Source organism: Tiliqua scincoides, chromosome 3 (genome assembly GCF_035046505.1).
Source record: "Tiliqua scincoides isolate rTilSci1 chromosome 3, rTilSci1.hap2, whole genome shotgun sequence".
Classification (NCBI taxonomy): Eukaryota; Metazoa; Chordata; class Lepidosauria; order Squamata; family Scincidae; genus Tiliqua; species Tiliqua scincoides.
In genome coordinates this window covers 60696930-60716754 of record NC_089823.1, presented here as the reverse complement: position 1 = coordinate 60716754, position 19825 = coordinate 60696930, and the positions used below count along the sequence as shown (strand labels likewise).

General features: G+C 39.0%; 1 protein-coding gene across 4 annotated transcripts in view; it reads right to left on the bottom strand.

The window, feature by feature from the left end:
• ITSN1 (intersectin 1) overlaps positions 1-19825 on the bottom strand; it is a 139726-nt gene that overhangs the window by 48446 nt on the left and 71455 nt on the right. For all 4 annotated transcript variants that reach the window (XM_066619146.1, XM_066619147.1, XM_066619148.1 and 1 more), the window contains 8 exons: positions 19265-19352; positions 19009-19148; positions 13144-13265; positions 7496-7725; positions 4755-4876; positions 2826-3073; positions 1872-2031; positions 587-792 (listed from right to left, as the gene is read on the bottom strand). In XM_066619146.1, coding sequence (XP_066475243.1) covers positions 587-792; positions 1872-2031; positions 2826-3073; positions 4755-4876; positions 7496-7725; positions 13144-13265; positions 19009-19148; positions 19265-19352 — 1316 coding nt within the window. The remainder of the gene's footprint in view (positions 1-586; positions 793-1871; positions 2032-2825; positions 3074-4754; positions 4877-7495; positions 7726-13143; positions 13266-19008; positions 19149-19264; positions 19353-19825) is intronic.

Here is a 19825-nt window from a genome sequence, read left to right as displayed (position 1 = left end):
CTGCTCTCCGTGTAAGGATGACTGTTTGACCTCTCACCTAAGCTGTGGAACGAGGGCTCCCACCACTACTTGCTGTTTCACGCCTGTGATACAGCAGTGGCAGCAAAGGAAAGACTGGCCTTGCTTTGTGCAAGGTCTTTTATAGGCCTTGAGCTACTGCAAGACCTTCATCATTCATATAAGTTCCATCTCTAATAAATTCATTTATGTAAATTTCTTCAAATTTTAAATGTAACTTAATTCTTTTTTTTCCTGGTCAGAGAGATGATGTGGCTGCCTGCCAAAATGTTTGGACACCCCTAGTATAGATTATAGAACATATCAATATATACACAACACACAAAATAAATACAATTAAATATACTTAATTCTCTCTTTTACTAGTACCCTTAACATCTCCTACAATGACCTTATTAAGATAATATTGAAATAATCTTTTTCAAAAAAGGATTCTTTGGTAATAGACTCTGCCCACTACACTAAAAACAATCCTAGTTGCTGTCTACAATGATATATTAGCACGCTTCTTTTCAAACATCATTATATGAAGGTCTTACAATATCCGACAAAAGCAAATAAAAAATACCTTGTTGATTTCCTTATGGGACCTGAAACAAGCTTCACATAGGATTTTGGAAACCAGCCCTTTTGACCTTGAACCTCTCCAAACCACCACATGTCTTGTTGTTCTAACACTGTGATGATATCATTCTTGTTAAAATTAAGATGGTTGTCTTTCTTGGCCCTCCAGGGATATAAAGCCTGTGCTTGAAGACCCTCTACTTTTTCACCCTAGAGGGGTACATGAGGAAAAAATCAGTTGTACAGGTATAACCTAATTATCCACAGATTTTTCACCTGAGGTTTTATCTCAATGCGATGAGAAGGGCCCTTTAAATTAAAGGAAAAGTCGTTTTAACAATAGCCTCATTAATGCAAGAGAGGACAAATGGCTGACAATTCATCAATCATTTTCTGTCCAGGCACTTAGAACAGATTCACTCCAAGACAAGTGACCCTTCCCTTCCACCCTGAGCACGTGAAAGAAAGATAATCACTTTGGGTGAAGTGGAGGTGCTGGCTCAGAATGAAGGCTTTCTAAGCACCTTGATTGAGACTGATTGATGGACTGTCTGCCTAATGACTCTGTCTTATGTCACAAAGGTCAGTAAGGCTGTTCTTAAATCGCCTAGCAAAAGGACATTGTTTTTAAACAGTGAATAGCTTAAAAGCTGTGGAAGACTGTCCAGAAAGGCACTCTATATACAGATTCTTGTTATTTGCGAGGGTTCTCCCAGAACTCAGGTGGATGGCAAAAATTGCATTAAGGCAAATCCATTTAAAAATAATTATGCTAAGTTAGAGGCTTATCTACTTGTATAAATTGTACACCATATTATCTGCACCTCTACATTTTCTAACAAACATGCACACAAGATGCACTTCAGCAAAATACTACTTAACAGTGTGAAAATCTTACTGACATTTACCTAACACATACAATTATTATGAAAGTACAGTTGATTAAAAACATGGCCTGCAAGTGTACAGCAAGCATATACACACAGAATTATTCCAAATTTTTTGTTGTCCCACTGTTATGAGAACAGTCTATCAGAGTAGCATTATTCCATATTTTTCAGTCCTAATTGTTGGGGTCAGAAATTCCTAAGTCCACCACTTTTGCCCATACATACAAAGTTTGCTTCTACTTCTATTTTAGGGTTTCCCCACCTTTGTCAAATTATAAAAGATTACATAATCTTATATGAAGAAACCCCTCCCCGACATATGCAGTACACAACACAAAGCTTATCATCCACAGACCTCAAAGCGCATAATACTATTCAGGCTGAAAAACAGCAGCTCACCTGACCCAAAACTGGAGAAGGAGATGATCCAGTAACAGTGGCTGGGGTGAAGGCAGATCTTTGCCTTAACTGCCCTGCACTCGGAACTGTAAGGGAAGGTTGAGCTGCCCAAGCATCCCAGTTATCAGTCTCTTGTTTATCACTAGTACTTGCCGGCCATCTAAAAAACAAATGTGGTGGTATAGTCAACACCATCATCACTACAATCATGAAATGGAAGGAAAAATATTTTCCTCTTTGCCTGCTAGTGACTATTACACGCCCTTCAAAATATTAATTCATGCTCTGCATTCTATTACAGTGCCACCACCGTTTCCCACTTTTCCTAGAAAGATACCATTGCTACTGCAAGAGCAGTTCAAACTCCACAGCAAATCATGAAATTCAATTTTCAGTGAAGAACCTGGATAGCTGAACCTAAGAGCCCAGAAGTAAGATTATTCTGTCTTATTCAAAATCTTCCGAAAAGCCATTTTGCTACCATTTTTGAAGACATACTGATATTTCAGAGGTCTGACTTCCACAGGCCTCTCACCTTTAGCTACCTTGTTCTGGAATAATTTACATATTAGTGGAGACCTCCCACAACTTGACCTAGTCACAGCAGGAGACAGGAGGACCTTGGAAAGTGCTCTGAAAACCAACATCTGCAACAAATACAGCTATAGCCTCAGGAAAAAACCAGACTAGGGTAAGGTGTTCAAGGTCAATTCCCAATGGGACACCAGCAACCACTTCGTATATAAACTCATGTACGACAAGCTTGTGTACTTGCTAGAGTCACTTTACTCTGTCATATCACTGATATGCTACAAATAACCAAGGATGGGCACAAGAAAAAAAATGTGTGGGGGCTTCTAACTTCTGTGAACTTGACTGCAAGGCTACTTTAAACAATGTGGATACTATTAATTTTAAAGACAAAAAGGGAAATTAAATCTCAGTGAAACTTACGTTGAACTGAAGTCTGCCCAGTTGTTGGCAGTGGAACTGGAGTCTGCAGAAACAGGTGGTGCCAGAGGTGTTGTGGGGGTTTCACGCAATGAAACTTTAGGAGCAGCTGTAGCATCAGTTTGTGGCTTTACAGAGCTTGGAATTTCACTTTCAGAAAATTTCTCTGCATAGTTTGCAGGAAACCATCCTGTTTTGCCCTTCAGTTCACCCCCAAGCCATCCAGGTTCTCCAGTTTGGCTCTCATCCACCTGTACAAACATTCAGATCACAACATTTAATATGGAATATAAAAATCAGATACTATCCACATTTAATAATGTTCTCAATGTGTAAGCTTGTAGAGTCATGGAGCAACATTCATGCTGTATGTAGCAGCTAAATTTAGTAATGTTTTAAGTACTTTCATGAATTTCAAGAATATGTGCAGCAATTAGGGCACAGTGTTGTCATGAAATCCTAACATGAATATAGACTGAGAAATCTGCTCTTGGTCTAGAATTCAGCTGAAGTCAAAAAACCCAATGGTTCAGGCAATCTGATTAATTTTCACTGCTGTCCAAAAAATTGAGGCAAAATCTCATAAAGATGTTTAAAGATTGCCCCGGCTGGCATGTACTTGCTGTTGCCACCAGACTCTACAGGGGGAATCAGGTGGAACCCAGCTCCGTCATGGGTGGGAGCAAGCCGCTGTTGTCGAGTTGCAGCACAGCTGCACCTGACAGCTGCAGGCTGACTCAGCTGACAAAAGACTAAATCAGCAAGCACAGTGCATGCTGGAGGGTGACTCCATAGAGGCTGAGCGATGACAGTGTCGCTTCCGGATGTGGCATCGTCATCCATCTGCCATCATCTTCCTCCTTGCTGCTGCAGCACAGGAAACCTCTCCTTGGAGCTGGGATTGAAGCAGGATGGTAACAGCACTAAGGGAAATGTTGGAGAGGCTGAAGATATGGTCAGGGCACCTTTTGGGTCTGGAAATCAAGCATAAGGGACAGGCCAAGACAATAACCTAACCTTATATAAACACCCTGCATTGGCTTATGGAGACTCACAAGTGGGTAGGTGGTGTTCTAAGCCAAGTGGCCACCAGTGACCCAGGCAGAGAGCCAAGGCCAGGGAGGAGGACTCAGGGCGCAGCAGTGCCCTTCCCTGGCTGTATCTGAGGTCTCTAGGATGCTGTGGCCTCTTAGGAGGCCCTCCTTCAGACCCCTGGGGCCATACCGCCCGGTGGACAACCTATGAATGGCCAGCAGATATGAAAACCATGAATATGGTGAACCCTGTCTCTGTGACCCCCATTCACCCATTAAGTCATTTCTGCCCAACGTTGCATATATGCAACAGGGACCAAATGTGGCCAGGTAAAAATGGGTTAATGTTATTTAAAGGCTTCGTGAATTCTGCTTTGTTACCCTTGAGCATGTCTTTTGCACTCAGGCTGCCAGGAGGCAGCCTGTACATCCTTATAAGCCTATCGGCTTATAGTAACCCTGTAAAGTATATACAGACCCTGTATATACAGGCTTACCCTCACAAAGGTACGCCTATATATAACATTAATGGGTGCAGGGGCCTCCCAGATCAGAAGATAATTGAAACTGTGGATACTGGATTCACAGATACAGTGGCCTGCCTGTAGTTTATTTCTAAGGTTCTTGATTTCAGTTTCCTTGAACCCAAGTCAAGAACTTGGGCTTCACAGTCAATTTGCTACTTATCCATTGACCCATTTGTCATTCTTGCCGCTTCTATTATTTATTAAGTTTTCTTGAATGCCTTCTTGGCTTTGACTCACACAATCGAATGCATTTATCTCAAGACACTACATGATCTCAAGCTTGACCTCTCAACCTCCAGTATATTACAGTTTAACAACATATCTGTTGTAAGAGTGTTGTGCTTTCAAGCAAGACTGTACTCCTTTCTTACCATGATGATGTCTCCTGGCTGAATAGTGATTTCGTCATGGCTTCGGGATTCAAAAGGATACAGTGCTCGGTAATATACTATTTTTACATCATCCTGAGCAGAAATAGTGAGCGGCGCTTTTTCTATAGTCACCAAAACAAGAGCATTTTAAATAAAGGTTACCTGAGAAAGAAACGCAGTTTACCTACTAAAAATATTACATTAGTTTGCACAATGCTGTCAGTGTACAGAATTAATATCTTCATTTCACAGGAGGAAAATAGAAGTTTGCATAAATAGCAACTATAATATTTAATATAATTTAAGACACTTGGAAAGCAAGTTAAATCAGACATTAGCATATTTAGGATTTTTACACTGCCCTATTTAAAGAAGATGAGATAGGTTTGCAATAAACTAATATAGTTGGGATAGCATAAGATAAAGAGATATAAAATTATAAGTAAGTGCATACTACTACAAAATGTTGCCAGGCTCTACCAAATTGTATTTGTTGCACTTTCTACTGCAAAGATACTCTAGTACTTTTGCTGCACACTGACGCTGTAAAACTAGCACTTTTAAAACAAAGGCCACAACAACAGAATGTAAAATCACCATCAAAGTACCGGATTATCACCTGATAGAAAAATGAAACAGAAAAGTCTACAACTTATTTAGGAAATAGGTATAAAAGTGAGGGCAACTGGTTGATCTACTACTACTAAATAATCAAATATGTAATCAAATAAAAGCAGCTTATGAAATTGATGTTAAAAAAGATTATCTTGCTCATTCATACATCTAACACATGTTGCTGTGATTCTGTCTCTCCATAACATGTAGCCATGAGGTACCTATTCCAGAGTATGGATACTGGAAGACTGTTGCACTCTGCAATGCTTGGAACTTTGCAGGTAAAACTAGTAACCACAATTAAACCGCATATTCATTAGACTAACTCCAATAGACTCTACAGTGAAAGAGAACATGCAAAATGCTAAAGATATTCATTTAAAAGCCACATGATCGCTATCCATGCTTCTGAGAGATGTTTAAGTACCAAATGGCATCATGCCAATGCATCTCTCTAAAGACAATCCACTTGCCACAGAATAGTCAAACACACACAGGTACTAGGTAACAAGGCTACTTGCTGACCTAGTGCAAGTTGCAAGACTATTGGTGCCATAATCCTTCCTCCTCTTTTTCTTTTAAAGTATATTTACCGTATATACTCGCCTATAAGTTGAAAAAGTTATGCCTAAAATTGAGTCTGAAAACATGGGTTAACTTATAAGGGTCAATACAGTGAATAAGCAGAAGCCTGCTTCTGGGAAGCACAACAGCTGTTTGGTGAAGTGGGGGGTAGGACTGGGATGAGAAGCAGGACACAGGGGGTGGAGAAAAAAGGAGAATTTTTACTAGTAATTATGGTATTCAGAAGCAGCATTTTAGCTTCTCTAGACAGGAAGAAAAGGCACTTATGGGAAATGCAGGCTGTATGAGGGCTACTGCTATGGAAGTGCAGCATTTACTCCTCACAAAGCTTCTGCATGACTCCCACAAGCATCTTCAACTCCCTTCCAGTTTGGAGAAGAAGGTAAAACGCCTCCTTTTTTCTTTTTGCTGCTGCCATCTCAGAACTGTTCCTGGAAAATCATTTTCAAAGAATTTTATACCCTCCTCAGTTTTGGGGTCTGGTTTTTAAAACACCACGATGGAATCCTCATTTCCATCTGAAACAGAGTCCCAGGCTACAATTCAGTGCACCATTACTTAAGAATAACATCCATGGAAAGCAATGAGTCTGCTTCTGAGTAAAGAGGGTTGCAACTATGTGTAGCTGCACTTACTCATGCTCTTTCCCTGTTGCTTGTTTCTCCACTGTGAATTGAATTGAACACTCCCAGTTACAAGTTGTATGCTACATGTTGGGCCTCTGGCTTAACACACCAGGCACCTTAGAGAAGCATTTGATTAATGGTTCTACTGGTATATTGTTTACAGGCACTGATAGTGTTTACAAAAAGGTTGTGAAGACCAGAATAAAAAATTAAAGAATAAAAATGTATCTTAGGATCTTTTACTAAATTTTAATATATTAGAGACTGTACAGTTCTTAAGTTATTTTTCTAGATCTGGCCTTGGGTAAAATCAGACAAAATCATTGTCAGACACCCCCCTAAGTTTAACAACACCCCCCCCACCGACCTTTCCGCGGATCATAGAAAATTCCATGATTTTTTTGGCTCAAAACCTGCCATCAACTTATCTGTGAGATCAGCTTATAGGCAGGTGTCTGCGGTGAGTCTTCAGGGATAGCACGCTGGCTGAAATAGCACCAGCAAAGTCTTGACCATCTCCCAACACAGTTCCTTTCTATGACACTGAAAGCAAGCCCTAACAGTACCTGTCAGTGGTCTTTCATCTGTAAGAGAACAGCCATCCATGCAAGCAGATATTTGGGGATGGAGGGAGACTATGGAGCTGGTGCAAGCAGTTATTGAACAGTGCAGCAGCACACTATATAATCCTTACTCTGAAACAGTAAATTTATTCTAGGGTCTGTTCTTGTTTTAGAGTTTTTCATAGTTCAAGTTTTGCTTGCACCTAGGAAATGTGGTTCATTCTGGCTTTAGGTTACCTTCCTAGCCATTAAATTATAATTCTTTCTTTCTTAAAGATTTACAGTTGCATGACATGTGAGGAAAAGAGCAAGACTTCATCCATGTATAATATGATTCCACAATATTTTATACCTGCAGTTGACCAGGGAGCATGGATAGCTGGTTTTGATGAATCTTTATGTGGATGAAAAAGCTTATTCAATTTTTCTTGAACTTCCTGTTTGCTCTTATTTTCATTCTCTTTCTTTTTGCTTAACTCTTCCCATTTTTGCTTTTCTTCTTCTTGAATTTTTCTTGGTCTCAGGTGTTCTTCTTCCTGTTGTATTCTGTCAAGCCACTGTCTTTCCCTTTCTTGGGGTCGTCTAATAAAATAGAAAACAAAATGGACATGATAGTGCACTATGTTTCAAAATGCATGCTGTTTGAATACATTCTTGTGGAAATGTATTAGTCACATCATAAAGATGCATTACAAACTATTTTCAATCACATTGGAAAAAAGTAACAAAAATCTACAACACAAGACTAAATAGTCTAAAACTGAAAGCATCAATCATATAGTTCCTGTTAATATTAACAGGAACTTATAATGTCCAGGAAAATGACAAACAACTCTAGTGTCAAAATGGCATTCAGTGAGAGTTTTCAGTTATACAAAAGAAAATTACATATTTTACATAATTCATGTGCTTTTTAATTTTAAAAAAGTCAAAAAACACAGCTATGGGAAAATGAACACAATCCTTGTAAGTGGTTTTTCCATGGTTTGTTACCTGGGAGTGAATATCTGTGGCTTGTGTTTTACACTTTGATGCTTCTCTAGGCAAAAACACAAGGATTGCTGAACTCCTTCCCACCTGCTTTCTATAATTCAGTGGTTCTCAAACTTTTAGCGCCAGGGCCCACTGGGACAGAGTGATAGTCTGTCAGGATTCACCAGAAGTGATGTCATGGCCAGAATGCCATCATCAAGCAGGAAGTGCCATAATTGTGAAAACAGGTTTCTAAGTAAGAACACGCCAGAATGCTGCATTTCTTATCACAGAACATGGAGCACCTTCATTGGCATAGGATTGCCCACATGTCCTAAACCATTCCAATTCAAACCTGTATCCCCTGCCATCAGCCTAAGATTTGGACACACACACAAACCCTACCTGCCAGTGCCATATTAGGCTGTTTTGGTCACAGACAATCTCCATAAGGAGTACACACACAGATCCACATTCCCCATTATTCCCCTTCCTCTGCAGGGTTATTCCATTCTAGACTCTCTTCATTAAAATGCAATGCCTTCTTACCCCATTATGGCTAATGTGTCTCAAAACCCTGCTCATCATCTATTTCTTCGTTGTCTAGGTTAGTGCAAAAAGCTCCCTACTTGAAGCAGCAGTCACAAGTGCGCTGTCCTCCTAAAGAGTGTTTTGTTTTGTTTTTAAGTGAACAGCCAGTTACCCAAGCTTTGTCATGGATGCTCCTCTCCCTTCTTTTGTTCCCACTTGCTGCCTGCATTGCTGGGGCACTTGTGGCTTGTTAAAATGGAATAAGTGCACATCAAGTTTCCATTGGCCTGAAGTGAACCAAGCGAGAGAGAATTTAAATTTTCCTGAACTATCCTCCCTCCTCCCTTTGAGTCCTAGAGGGAGAGAGAAACTCCTCAAAATGCACATTGTTGCTCCACACCCAAGACCACAACAGGTATTTTCCTTTTTTGAATAGGGAGACCATACTGTAACTTCCATCAAACAACCAAACAAAAATAAATGTCTCCTCACTCCTTGTGCTACTGCTCCCCTCATGCAACTTTCTTCAAGTTTCTAGTACAGGATATCACAACAGTAAAGGAGTCAAACAACCCAGTAAAGAGAAGACTGGCAGATCAGACTGGCTGCCCACACAAGCACAACCAGAGGCATGCCAGCTCCCTGGCAGTTTGGGAAGCACGAACAATTGCTTTGCAGGTTGAAGTGAGCTAGTTAGAAAGGGAGGAGAAGAGGCAGGATAAGAGGTGTGCAGCACAGACACAGAATGGATATGAAAGAGCAATGGTGTACAAGTGTACAATGGGGTATAAGTGGGGAAGAGGAGGCTGTATGGGCACTCAAGCTGTGCTGGAGACAGCTTCCCTGCCATGTTCATTTCCTCCCACGCAACAAGATTAGTCTGCAAAGGTCAGCCTTCTCCTGGGCTCTACAGGAGTCTTTGGGCAGGTGCACGTTGCTGCTGATCTCTCTCTCTCTCTCTCTCTCTCTCTCTCATGCGTCCTCAACCTGGAAGTTGAGACTTGGGCGGTAGGCTGTTCATAACCCACTGCACTGACTGAATTCTTTGAAAATGGTGGTGGACAGATTTGCCAGCTTTCAAGACGGCAGTAACCAGGTCATTTACCATCCTCCAAGATGGCGGCAGTCAGCTTATTGGGACCCACCAGAGATTGGGTCAGGGCCCACAGTTCTCACAGTCAGGGCTGTGAGAAACACAGCCATATGTGCTTTGCCTAGGGTTGCCATTATAGTACTGTTTGCAAGGTACAGAGAGAGGAAACAGCATGCAGCACCTACTAAGAGAGTGTTGTAAAGAACAAGTAATTTACTGCAGGAAATTTATAACATTTCTCTCTGGTTCAGTGGACTGGAACCAAGGCAGGAATAACGCTAACTTTTCTTCCAGGCAGAAGGCAGGGTCAAAACTAAGCTGACACCTCTTCTGAGAGGAGTGCTCCTCCCAAGTCTGGGGTGATCAAGTACAACTAATAAAAAACAAAAAACAATGCAAAAAAAAGTGATAACCTGTAATAGAACAAGTACCATGCAAATGAAACATCCCCCACTCACTCATCACAGTAATCCTGATAAGGAAAGAAAAGAGTGGGATTGCTTGGTTCCCTATCTTTTATTTTTATTTGAACAATTTATATCCCATCTTTCTGTTCCATCACTGGAAAACACAAAGCAGCTACCAACAATGAATCCCATTTACTCAAAAGATATAGAGTGTACCTCAGATAACAGAGAATGCAGGTAGGTCGATATGGGTGGAAATGTCCTTCAGGTACCCAGAACATAAATCATGTAGAGCTTTAGATGTAAGAACTAGAACTTTGAATATTGCCTGGAAACACACTGGAAACCTGTGCAATCAATAGAGCACCAGTATAATGCTCTGATCTGAAAGCACTCTGGTCGCTCCTTCTGCACCTGCTAAAGTTTCTGAGCAGTCTTCAAGAGCAGCCCAAAATAAAAAGTGTTACAGAAGTACAGACAGAAAATAAGGTGTGAATCAGTGAAGCTAGAACAGCCTTCTTCAGGAAGAGTCCGAGCTGGCATAGTAACCAAAGCCAGACAATACCACTCTTAGCCACAGCCATTACCTGCTTATCCAGGAGCACACCCAGACTACCCAAAAAGATGGGAAAAAACCTAGGCCTAAATAGTTTGCCACTGGAATGACATGCATAGAATTCACCAGTCTCCTTCCCTGAGCCCTGCCTCCAGTCTGAAACTAAACTGTGCCATCCAAGGTTAGGCCTTTGTCCAAGGACAGGGAAAGGTATAGAGAGACAACAAACAATCCTCCTGATCCCCCTGGTGGTGGTATGCACACACATTCACATTTGTGGCACCTTCGCTACTTCTAATGCTTGCTCTTTGTTTGGTGATGGGACCTAGAATGGAACCTGGTGAAGTCAGAGCATGACGAAGAAGGGCTAGAGTAGTGATTTTCAACCTTCTTCATCTCACAGCACACTGACAAGGCAATAAAATTGTCAAGGCACACCACTGGTTTTTTTTGACAATTGAAAGGGTACACCATACTGTTGGTGGTGGACTCACCCTACTAATAAATGACCATCCCCCAAACTCCGTGGCACACCAGTGTGCCATAGTGCAGTGGTTGAAAATGGCTGGGCTAAAGGAAGAGCAGGAGTTGTAAGCTGCCTTTTGTAGTGGCCTCCCTTGCCAGTGCAGACCTTTTGGTCACTCTAAAACCTGAATAGTTGCTTTCCCAATATGTGGAGTGGAAAATGGCAGTTGGTAGACTTCTCAACCAGGCATGTTTGAACAGAAAGACTCATACAGATAAAAATACAACTCATTTAAATCTTAAGAGATTCAATAATAAAATACTACAGAGGGCAGGAACAAAGAAACTTTCATGTCATGCAGGAAGGAGCTGATCCACATAAACAATGAATTGCAGATGTCATAAGTGTGACAATAGCCAGGTAGACTGCAAAGACTGTGGTGGCTTTTCTTGCCTAGAAATACCAACTCAGCATATGCAACTTTATGCTTGAGGAAAACACTGTAAGAATGCCAACTGATTTTCATTCTGATGTCCCAAGACCAGTTTCATACATTTTTTCACTGGGTGCAATCTCAACCAATTTTCAAATTAATCTGACTTCATTCTTTTTTTTCTTTTTTTTTTAAGTTCAGGTCACTGTCTAAAGCAAATAAATAGTTAACACGTTTTGTACAAATGATGGTTTTTTTGGACTGTAAATTAAATTGATTCCTAAAACATAGCTCAACTGCTCAGATATCATAATAGAGCTATATCATTCCAGCTTTATCATATTGGTTTTTTTTTTATCATGGCCTAATTCAAGAACTCTGTGTTCCTGCATTTAAAAGTCAAAGTATAAAACATAAGCAAAAAAAGCACACTATCCTTCAGACATCCAAAGACTGGTCAGGCCCCACAAATAAGGCTATTCAGCTTCTTCATGGCTCTGCAGACTATGACTAAAGATTGAACTATCTGGAAATTCACATAAAACACAATTTTATCCAGGGAAAAACTACTGTCTCATTGAAGGGAGACAGCGAGTTTTACTATCCTCTCTGTGCAGATCCTCTTACTAACATAAATCTCTGCAGTGTGGTAGGAGAGCAAGACAAACCCTGACTGGGAAATGATGTCATTCATTGTGGAAATCTGCACAGAAAACAAAGAGGTGCTTACCAGATAGAGACAAATGAGTGTGTCATTTTAGGTGCCTAGCAGCTGTTAGCCAGTATTTTATTTCTCAATTTATGTTTAAGCTCTCTGAATGGCAATAGCGAAAAGTCTATTTCCGTAACTATATGAGAGTATGGACCGTAATGATAGGAAATTATTAATGAAGTAACAACACAACCACCACCAGTTTTATCCAGCACCCAGAGTCAGTAACACCACAAAATTACTTTTGTGTAACCGGGACTAAAGCACACCAATTACAGTGGGCTCTTTTATCCACAGGGGTTCCATTCCAGAACCCCCCATGGATACAGAATTCAGTGATAATGAATTCAGCAGCGGAGGGGGTGCGCAGCGCCACAATTACTTACCAGGGTGTTACAACTAGCCCTCCGGAGATCGTACACAGCCTCTCTAGAAGTAGCCTAATGGATGTGACTAGAAGGCACTTCCAGTTGCATCTGGGAGATCCTTTGAGGCCCATCAGCCACAGGCTTGGTATCTGCAGATATTCAAATCCGTGGATGCCGAGTGTGCGGATAAGGAGGGCCACTGCAGTTAATTCCTTCTCTGTGCAAAGGAATTGTACCAACACCTCCTCCTAAGTTATATCCACTACATAGTGCATAGTGTTATGCATCAAACTATAAGATGCTTGGTAGTCAAAATATTAGAGGGTTATGTTCCCATGGTGAAGTTCAAGATTTTCCTAAGTATGTAGGAAGTGAGTTGTTCTTTAGAATGTGAGAATGCTCAAAGATCCAAACAGATCCTTTTCACAAAGAAGCAATGAACTTCCCAGAAGTAAAACTTACCTCTGACTATCTTTTTGTTTTTCCAGTTCTGTCTTTCTCTCTTGCTCCTTCTGCTTTAGCCTGTCAGCTTCTACATTCTTTTGCTTCTGCAGTTGCTGTTTGTTATGTATCTCCCTCAGCTCCTGCAATGACAGAGTGGCCTATGACCATATACTACAAGTATTTTAAAAATGGATCCATTATGAAGAAAAGCTCACATTTTTGAGAGCAAAGTAACATAAAATCATCAGAATAATAATAATAATAATAATAATAATAATAATAATAATAATAATAATAATAATAATAAAAAAACTTTATTTTTATCCCGCCCTTCTCCCCAAAGGGACCCAGGGCGGCTAATAATGAACCAAAACTTTGGTTCATAAGACTAGATTAAGCCTTCGCAACAATCACAAGTCATTCTAGCTTTACTAAGGGTGCATCACACAGGCTCAAAATCTGAACAAGAATTGCTAGTGTAATCTCTGCTATTCTGAGCCCCAACATAAGCTACTAGTGAAATGCTCGCTGTTTTTATCAACCCATTTTTTGCCCAGCCCACAGGTGTACACATTTGCTCCCAGTTGTATATATGCAACATTGGGCAGAAATGGCTAAAGCACATTGTGACAAGAACGGCTCTTTTTTTTAATTAATTAATTAATTAATTGCAGATACAGGAAAGGAAATAGGTTTAACTTTGGGTGGGTACAACACAGGTTACACATATGGTTTGGCCCCAGATTCCAACATATATCATTCAATTAATTAAAAATAATAATAATCAGTACAAAGGCTATCATATTTATCAATATAAAAAATTGACTTTTATGAAACACTCAATCTTCTCTAAATAAATTTGTCTACCCAATCATAAAAAAACTTCCAATATTTTCTTACTCTATCTAAATCTCTCTCTTTCATTCTTTCTGTTAAAACTTCCATTTCTGCTACTTCATAAATTTTATCTATTAAATTTTCTTTAGTTGGCACATCTATAGATTTCCATTTTTGCGCAAACAATATTCTTGCCGCTGTAACAATATGTACAATAAGGTGTTTCTTATATTGGTCTTTAATTTCTGATGTCACATTTAGGAGGAATTTTTCTGGTTTGAATGGTAATACACAATGCAATATCTCTTGCAACACTTTATGTATCATTTTCCAGTATTTTTTTGCTTTTCCACAAGTCCACCACATATGATAAAAAGTTCCTTCTACCTCATTACATTTCCAATACTTATTTGATAACCCAGAGTACATTTTTGCTAATTTCTCTGGTGTTAAATACCATCTATAAAACATTTTATATAAATTCTCTTTAAAAGACACTGCTTTAGTTATCTTAATATTTGTATTCCAAATTTGATTCCAGTCATCCATCGATATATTATATCCAAAATTTTTTGCCCAACGCACCATTGCATCTTTAACTATCTCATCTTCCATTCTTATCTCCAGGAGAAAACTGTACATTTTTTTTATATACTTCCCCTCATCAATCAAAAATATTTTATCAAAACTTATAACTTCTTCATATAGACCTATTTTTTGATCTTCTTGTAATCTTGTTCTTATTTGCATTTCATTCCACCAGTCAAGCTTTATTCCTTTTTCTTCTAACTCGTACTTACTTAGGATCTCTCCTTTATTATTCAGCAACTCACTATATGACTTATTTTGATCTTTTTTAATCCAATTCGGATTGGTTGCTATTTCAAGCGGTTTTATCCATCTAAGTAATTTAGAATATATCTTATATTTTATCTGATCCCTATCCAAATTAAAGATCTTCTCAAAATGTGTTGTTTAAAATATCCGTGCTGTTTAACTTTATCATAAAACAGGAACGCATGCCAACCTATTTGTAAATCATGTGCCTCTAGTGTTAAAGTTTTCAAATTTAATATAAGTCCCCAATCTTTTATCCAGTTTAAAGCTGCTGCTTGATAATATAATTCCCAGCCTGGTAATCCAAATCCTGCTCTTTTTTTGTCCTCTTGAAGTAACTTCAGTCTTATTCTTGGTTTTTTGCCCTGCCAAACAAATTTTGTAGTAATTTTATTCATTTCTTCAAAAAAAGTTCTCTTCAAAATAGTCGGGATAGTCTGAAATAGTGACAAGAACTGTTCCTACAAAGCCTATAGCACAACTAGGAAGTTGGTGAACAAGCTGTCTGTTAAAGTTTGCTTCTGCAGCCTATCACCTGATTTACTGATGCATCTATCTGGTCAGAAGTGTGCCTAGAAGATTAACTAGCTTCTGCTAACATCAACAGCATCCAATTGAAGGCATTCTGTAAATACTACTGATTTAATCAACAGTGGAATTTTGGATAAATATACTATGTCCAATGGGTCATCCACATTTACTCTCTACTTTTTGATCACTATTGCTCATGGAACAATGTTCCAAATGTGCTTGCACCTTAAGCTCCAAACTTGACACCAATCTATCCTGCTAAACTCAATACTATACTGGCTACATACACCCCTATACTTCGGCCTGATCAACACAAGAAGCAACAGTGAACTGTACCATTTCAGGAAACAGGTGAGGAATACCATTTCTGAATGCACATTCAAGATGGATGCAACTCCCTTCAAGTAAACAACTAAGACACCAGGGAAAAGGGTTCTAGTCTACCCTATTCTTTGTTGTGATGGTTTTCTTCATACAGTTTTCTGCTAGTTTGTGAACTGGTGTACAGTGGCTAAAAGGCTAAGCTACAAATCTGGACTTCCCTGGTTTGAACTATGCCTCTGCCACGAATTCTCTAGGTGGCCTTGGATGAGCTACTCAACCAGTTGCAATTCTTACTTACCATATAGGTTTGTGATAAGGATTCTATCAAGATAATAATGAGAAGGACTCGTCACACACAGAAAGTGCCATAGAAATGTTAAAAATTACTTATTATTTAAATGCAGGGAGTTTTTCTTAGAGGGGAAGCATTATTAAAAATTCCCCACCATGGTGGAGAATGGTGGTAGTCCATTCTACCACCTCATTCTGCAAAATGTCTAGACAAACCTGACATTTACAGCTGGTTTGCTTACTTATACAAGTTATTTCACCTGTTATTTATTACATTTATATCCTAACTTTCTCAAAGCTCAGGGCACCATACATGGCTCTTCTTCCCATCTCCCATTTATCCTCACAATAATTCTGTGACGTAGGTTTGTGAAGTGGGGATTTGAACCTGATCTCCCTGGCCCTAGTCTGATACTCTACCATACCACAATGGTTTTCAGTTATGTGAAGGAGTGCTGATGAATGTTACAAGATTGTTCAATAGTTACATTTTACTAATGTTCCATTATTTACACTTAACTAATTATGCAATTAGTTTTGCAATAAATGAACTAATTTTATCCACATTTACTCCCAAGGAAGCCTCAATAAGTTTTAGAGTATGGTTTGAAATTTATAAGCCTTTGGTAGAAATTTCTATCTTAATGCATTAAAAAGTCACAAAATTGCATAGGTTCCAGCATGAAAAGTCTACTGATTTTGCTTTAAGCCAGAGATACAGATTGCTAAAAAAGAGATAACTGATGGCTTCCAGGAATCCCATGGCCCGATTACAGGGATTGATATTACTGGCTAAGGGACCAATCCTATCCAACTTTCCAGTACCAGTGTAGCCGCAATGCAGTCCCAAGGTAAGGAAACAAATGTTCCCTTACCTTGAGAAGGCCTCTGTGATTGCCTCCCCACCACAGGATGCAGCACACGCCCCATTGGCACAGCAGCACCAGCACTGGAAAATTGGATAGGATTAGGCCCTAAGTAACTGGAACATTTCCTGGAAAACCACTGAACTTGCAAGTTGCTACCAAAAGGGTATATTAAGACTGAAAGGAAAGATGCTTCCCAACTTTAACATTCAAATATAAAAGATAATTTGGCTAACTCAGAGTGTTAACATTTCTTGCACATGAATATGCAAATTAAGAATACTTACTAATCAGTCTCAGAATTGCATCCTCATGTATCTAATTTTAATATGTTTAATTTCAAGACCAGGATATAAGGTTGTTCCAGAAACACAGAAAACTGTTTGCTGTTTTCCCACACATACATACTGAAAATATTGAAAAAACTATCAAATTTCCTCTGAATCAAGAGACATATATTAGTATAAAATGTAGCAACAACACAAGTATAACCAATCAGCTCCAGAGGTAAAAAAAAACAGTTTGGTGGAAGCTTTTAATAACTGCTTTAATACTGTTTCCATTTATGATTGTCATAATAGCAACAGTACACAGTTGGACCTCTGTGGGGAATTCTTTCCTGGATGCCCTGTGGATACCGAAACCTGCAGATAAGCAAATTCACTAGTTGGGTCCAATAGGACTTCTGGTGCAACCAGCGCTATTCTCTGGTCACATCCAGAGGTGATCTGAGGCACCTGGTGGTGTCGGAAAGGCAGTTCCTTTTTTTGTAAAAACAGAAAGTACCCTTCTGATGCCTCCAGGGGCCTCAAAAAGCCTCCCGGATGTGACCAGAGAATACTTCTGGTCGCATCCAGGAGCTCAGGCTATGCTCTCCACCGCAGGTTTAGAACTTGTGGTGAGTTAAATCTGTAGGTTCAGAACCCACAGATAAACAGGGGAGACCCATTTTGTACATATGCTCAGATGTCAAAAGCAGAGTCATAAGCGAAGATCACTAAAACCTCAAAATAAGCCCAGGTTATGTTCTTAAGCAACAAAGAGAGATATCCATCATTGGTACTGGATTATTTAGTGCGCCTTTTCTATCCTACTTATGTATCATTTAACAAGCACCAGCATTTAAAAGAATCTCAAGTTTTCTGGATATTATTTAAAGAACTACTTAGGCAACTCATTAACTATTTATGTTGGAAAACAAAGCTAACACTAAAACTCTTTTGGTCAAGTTATTACTTATCAGTGGGTCACCAAATTTCACTAACATCCCAATCTTGTTAGCAACATGAATCTAGGGAAGGGAGTACAAAAAATTTAGGTTGACAACAGTTTGGCAAGAATGAAATGAAAATAGAAAATGAAAAAGGTTGGCCAAATTCTTTCAAAGTTACAAACTTCAGCTACATGAACAGTATGACAAAAATGTTTTACCAATGTCCTAGGAAATAATTTATTGCATGGCTAATACTGTGCTCCGAGTCATTAATTTGTGCTTTGAAAATGCCGTCCAGTGCAATAGGTGGGTGGATTGCAAGCTCTCACAGATGCACTGAAAAGCTTTAAACTGTGAGTACAGCATCTGCTTAAACAGATTCTGCTAGGGAAAGCCTTCCAGTGGCTTACAGGCAAGGAGAACCATCTTGTTCATAGCTCCCTACCTGCCAACAGCTCAACTAGCCTCATTTCTTTTTCCCCCTTACAATTATTTTAATACAGAAAAAGAATACTGGGCCTGAATGCACTGTTACCTAAATAACTGCTATGTCATCTGATGCAAAATTGGATCTGCAAACTGAAATAATTTTTTAAAAATCAGTTTATTCTATTTATGGTGAACTTTAAGAATTCTACCTGTCTCGCTAAGGAATTTAGATTTTTCACTTCCATTAAACTAAAATCTGTCCGCATTTTTAAAGTGGTCAAGGTTCTTGTCCTCTATTCTATAACTGTAGTCTCTCTAGATCTGGTGTAGTATAATGGATAAGAGACTGAGCTGTGGATTAGGCCTACTACAGTTTGAACCTCACCTCTGCCATAACTCACTTAAGCAAGCTATGCCCACTCAAACTTAGCAATAGTGGAATACTATCTACTTCACAGATTTGTTGTAAAGGTAACAAAAATAATACACATGAAACATGTATTGCTATAAAATGTTAAGTATTATTTACTCAGAGAACAATAGGTTTAGACATACCTTCAGCTGATTATTGAAAATATCAATCTCTTGAAGTTTTGATCTAGTTTCTTTTTCTACTTCATCCAGTTGATCACGAAGCTGCTGGCGTGCTAATTCCTTTGCCTCCAAGGCTCTTTTAACTGTGAGAAGTGAATCCCCTGTTTTCAGAAAAATCAACAATGCAGATATATTCTCAAAGTAAAAAAGGTTCTCTCTTTATCACACACACACGCACGCACTTCAGAATATAGAAAAATGTTTTATATATGCTTACTGTGCAAACTGTTTTGCTGAACCTGCTTTAACTGATCATTGAGTAACTGCTTTTCTGGAATCAATCTTCCAAGCATCTGCTGAGACTCCTAAAGTAAAAAAAAATAGAAAAAATTTCAGTTTAAACCACAAGACCCAAATCCTTCTTGTTAACAACAGACCTGTATAGCTATCAATGTCAGTAAGCTAGCTCTAGATGAGTTGTTTTAGAAATATCACCTTTTTAAATAAACAGATACATTCACACAGTTTCAAAGCCAGTTTCCCAAATTAATTTTAAAAATGAATCCAATTTCCTTGAACCAGGATAATATGCCTTGATAATATATTAGTACATCTTGGAGAAACTGAAGGCATGATTCAGACAGAGGTAAATATTTTTTCAACTTTATCTATTTTAATGTGGAGATTTAAACAAGAACTTAAACCTATCTGTAATGCCAATGAAAAAGAGCTTAGCTTGATTTTTTTTTGTTTTCAAAAAGCAAGCGATTTCTCACTATGTATCACCCACACTAACCATTTTGTTTTATTACTACCAGAACATAATAGCCAAATATTT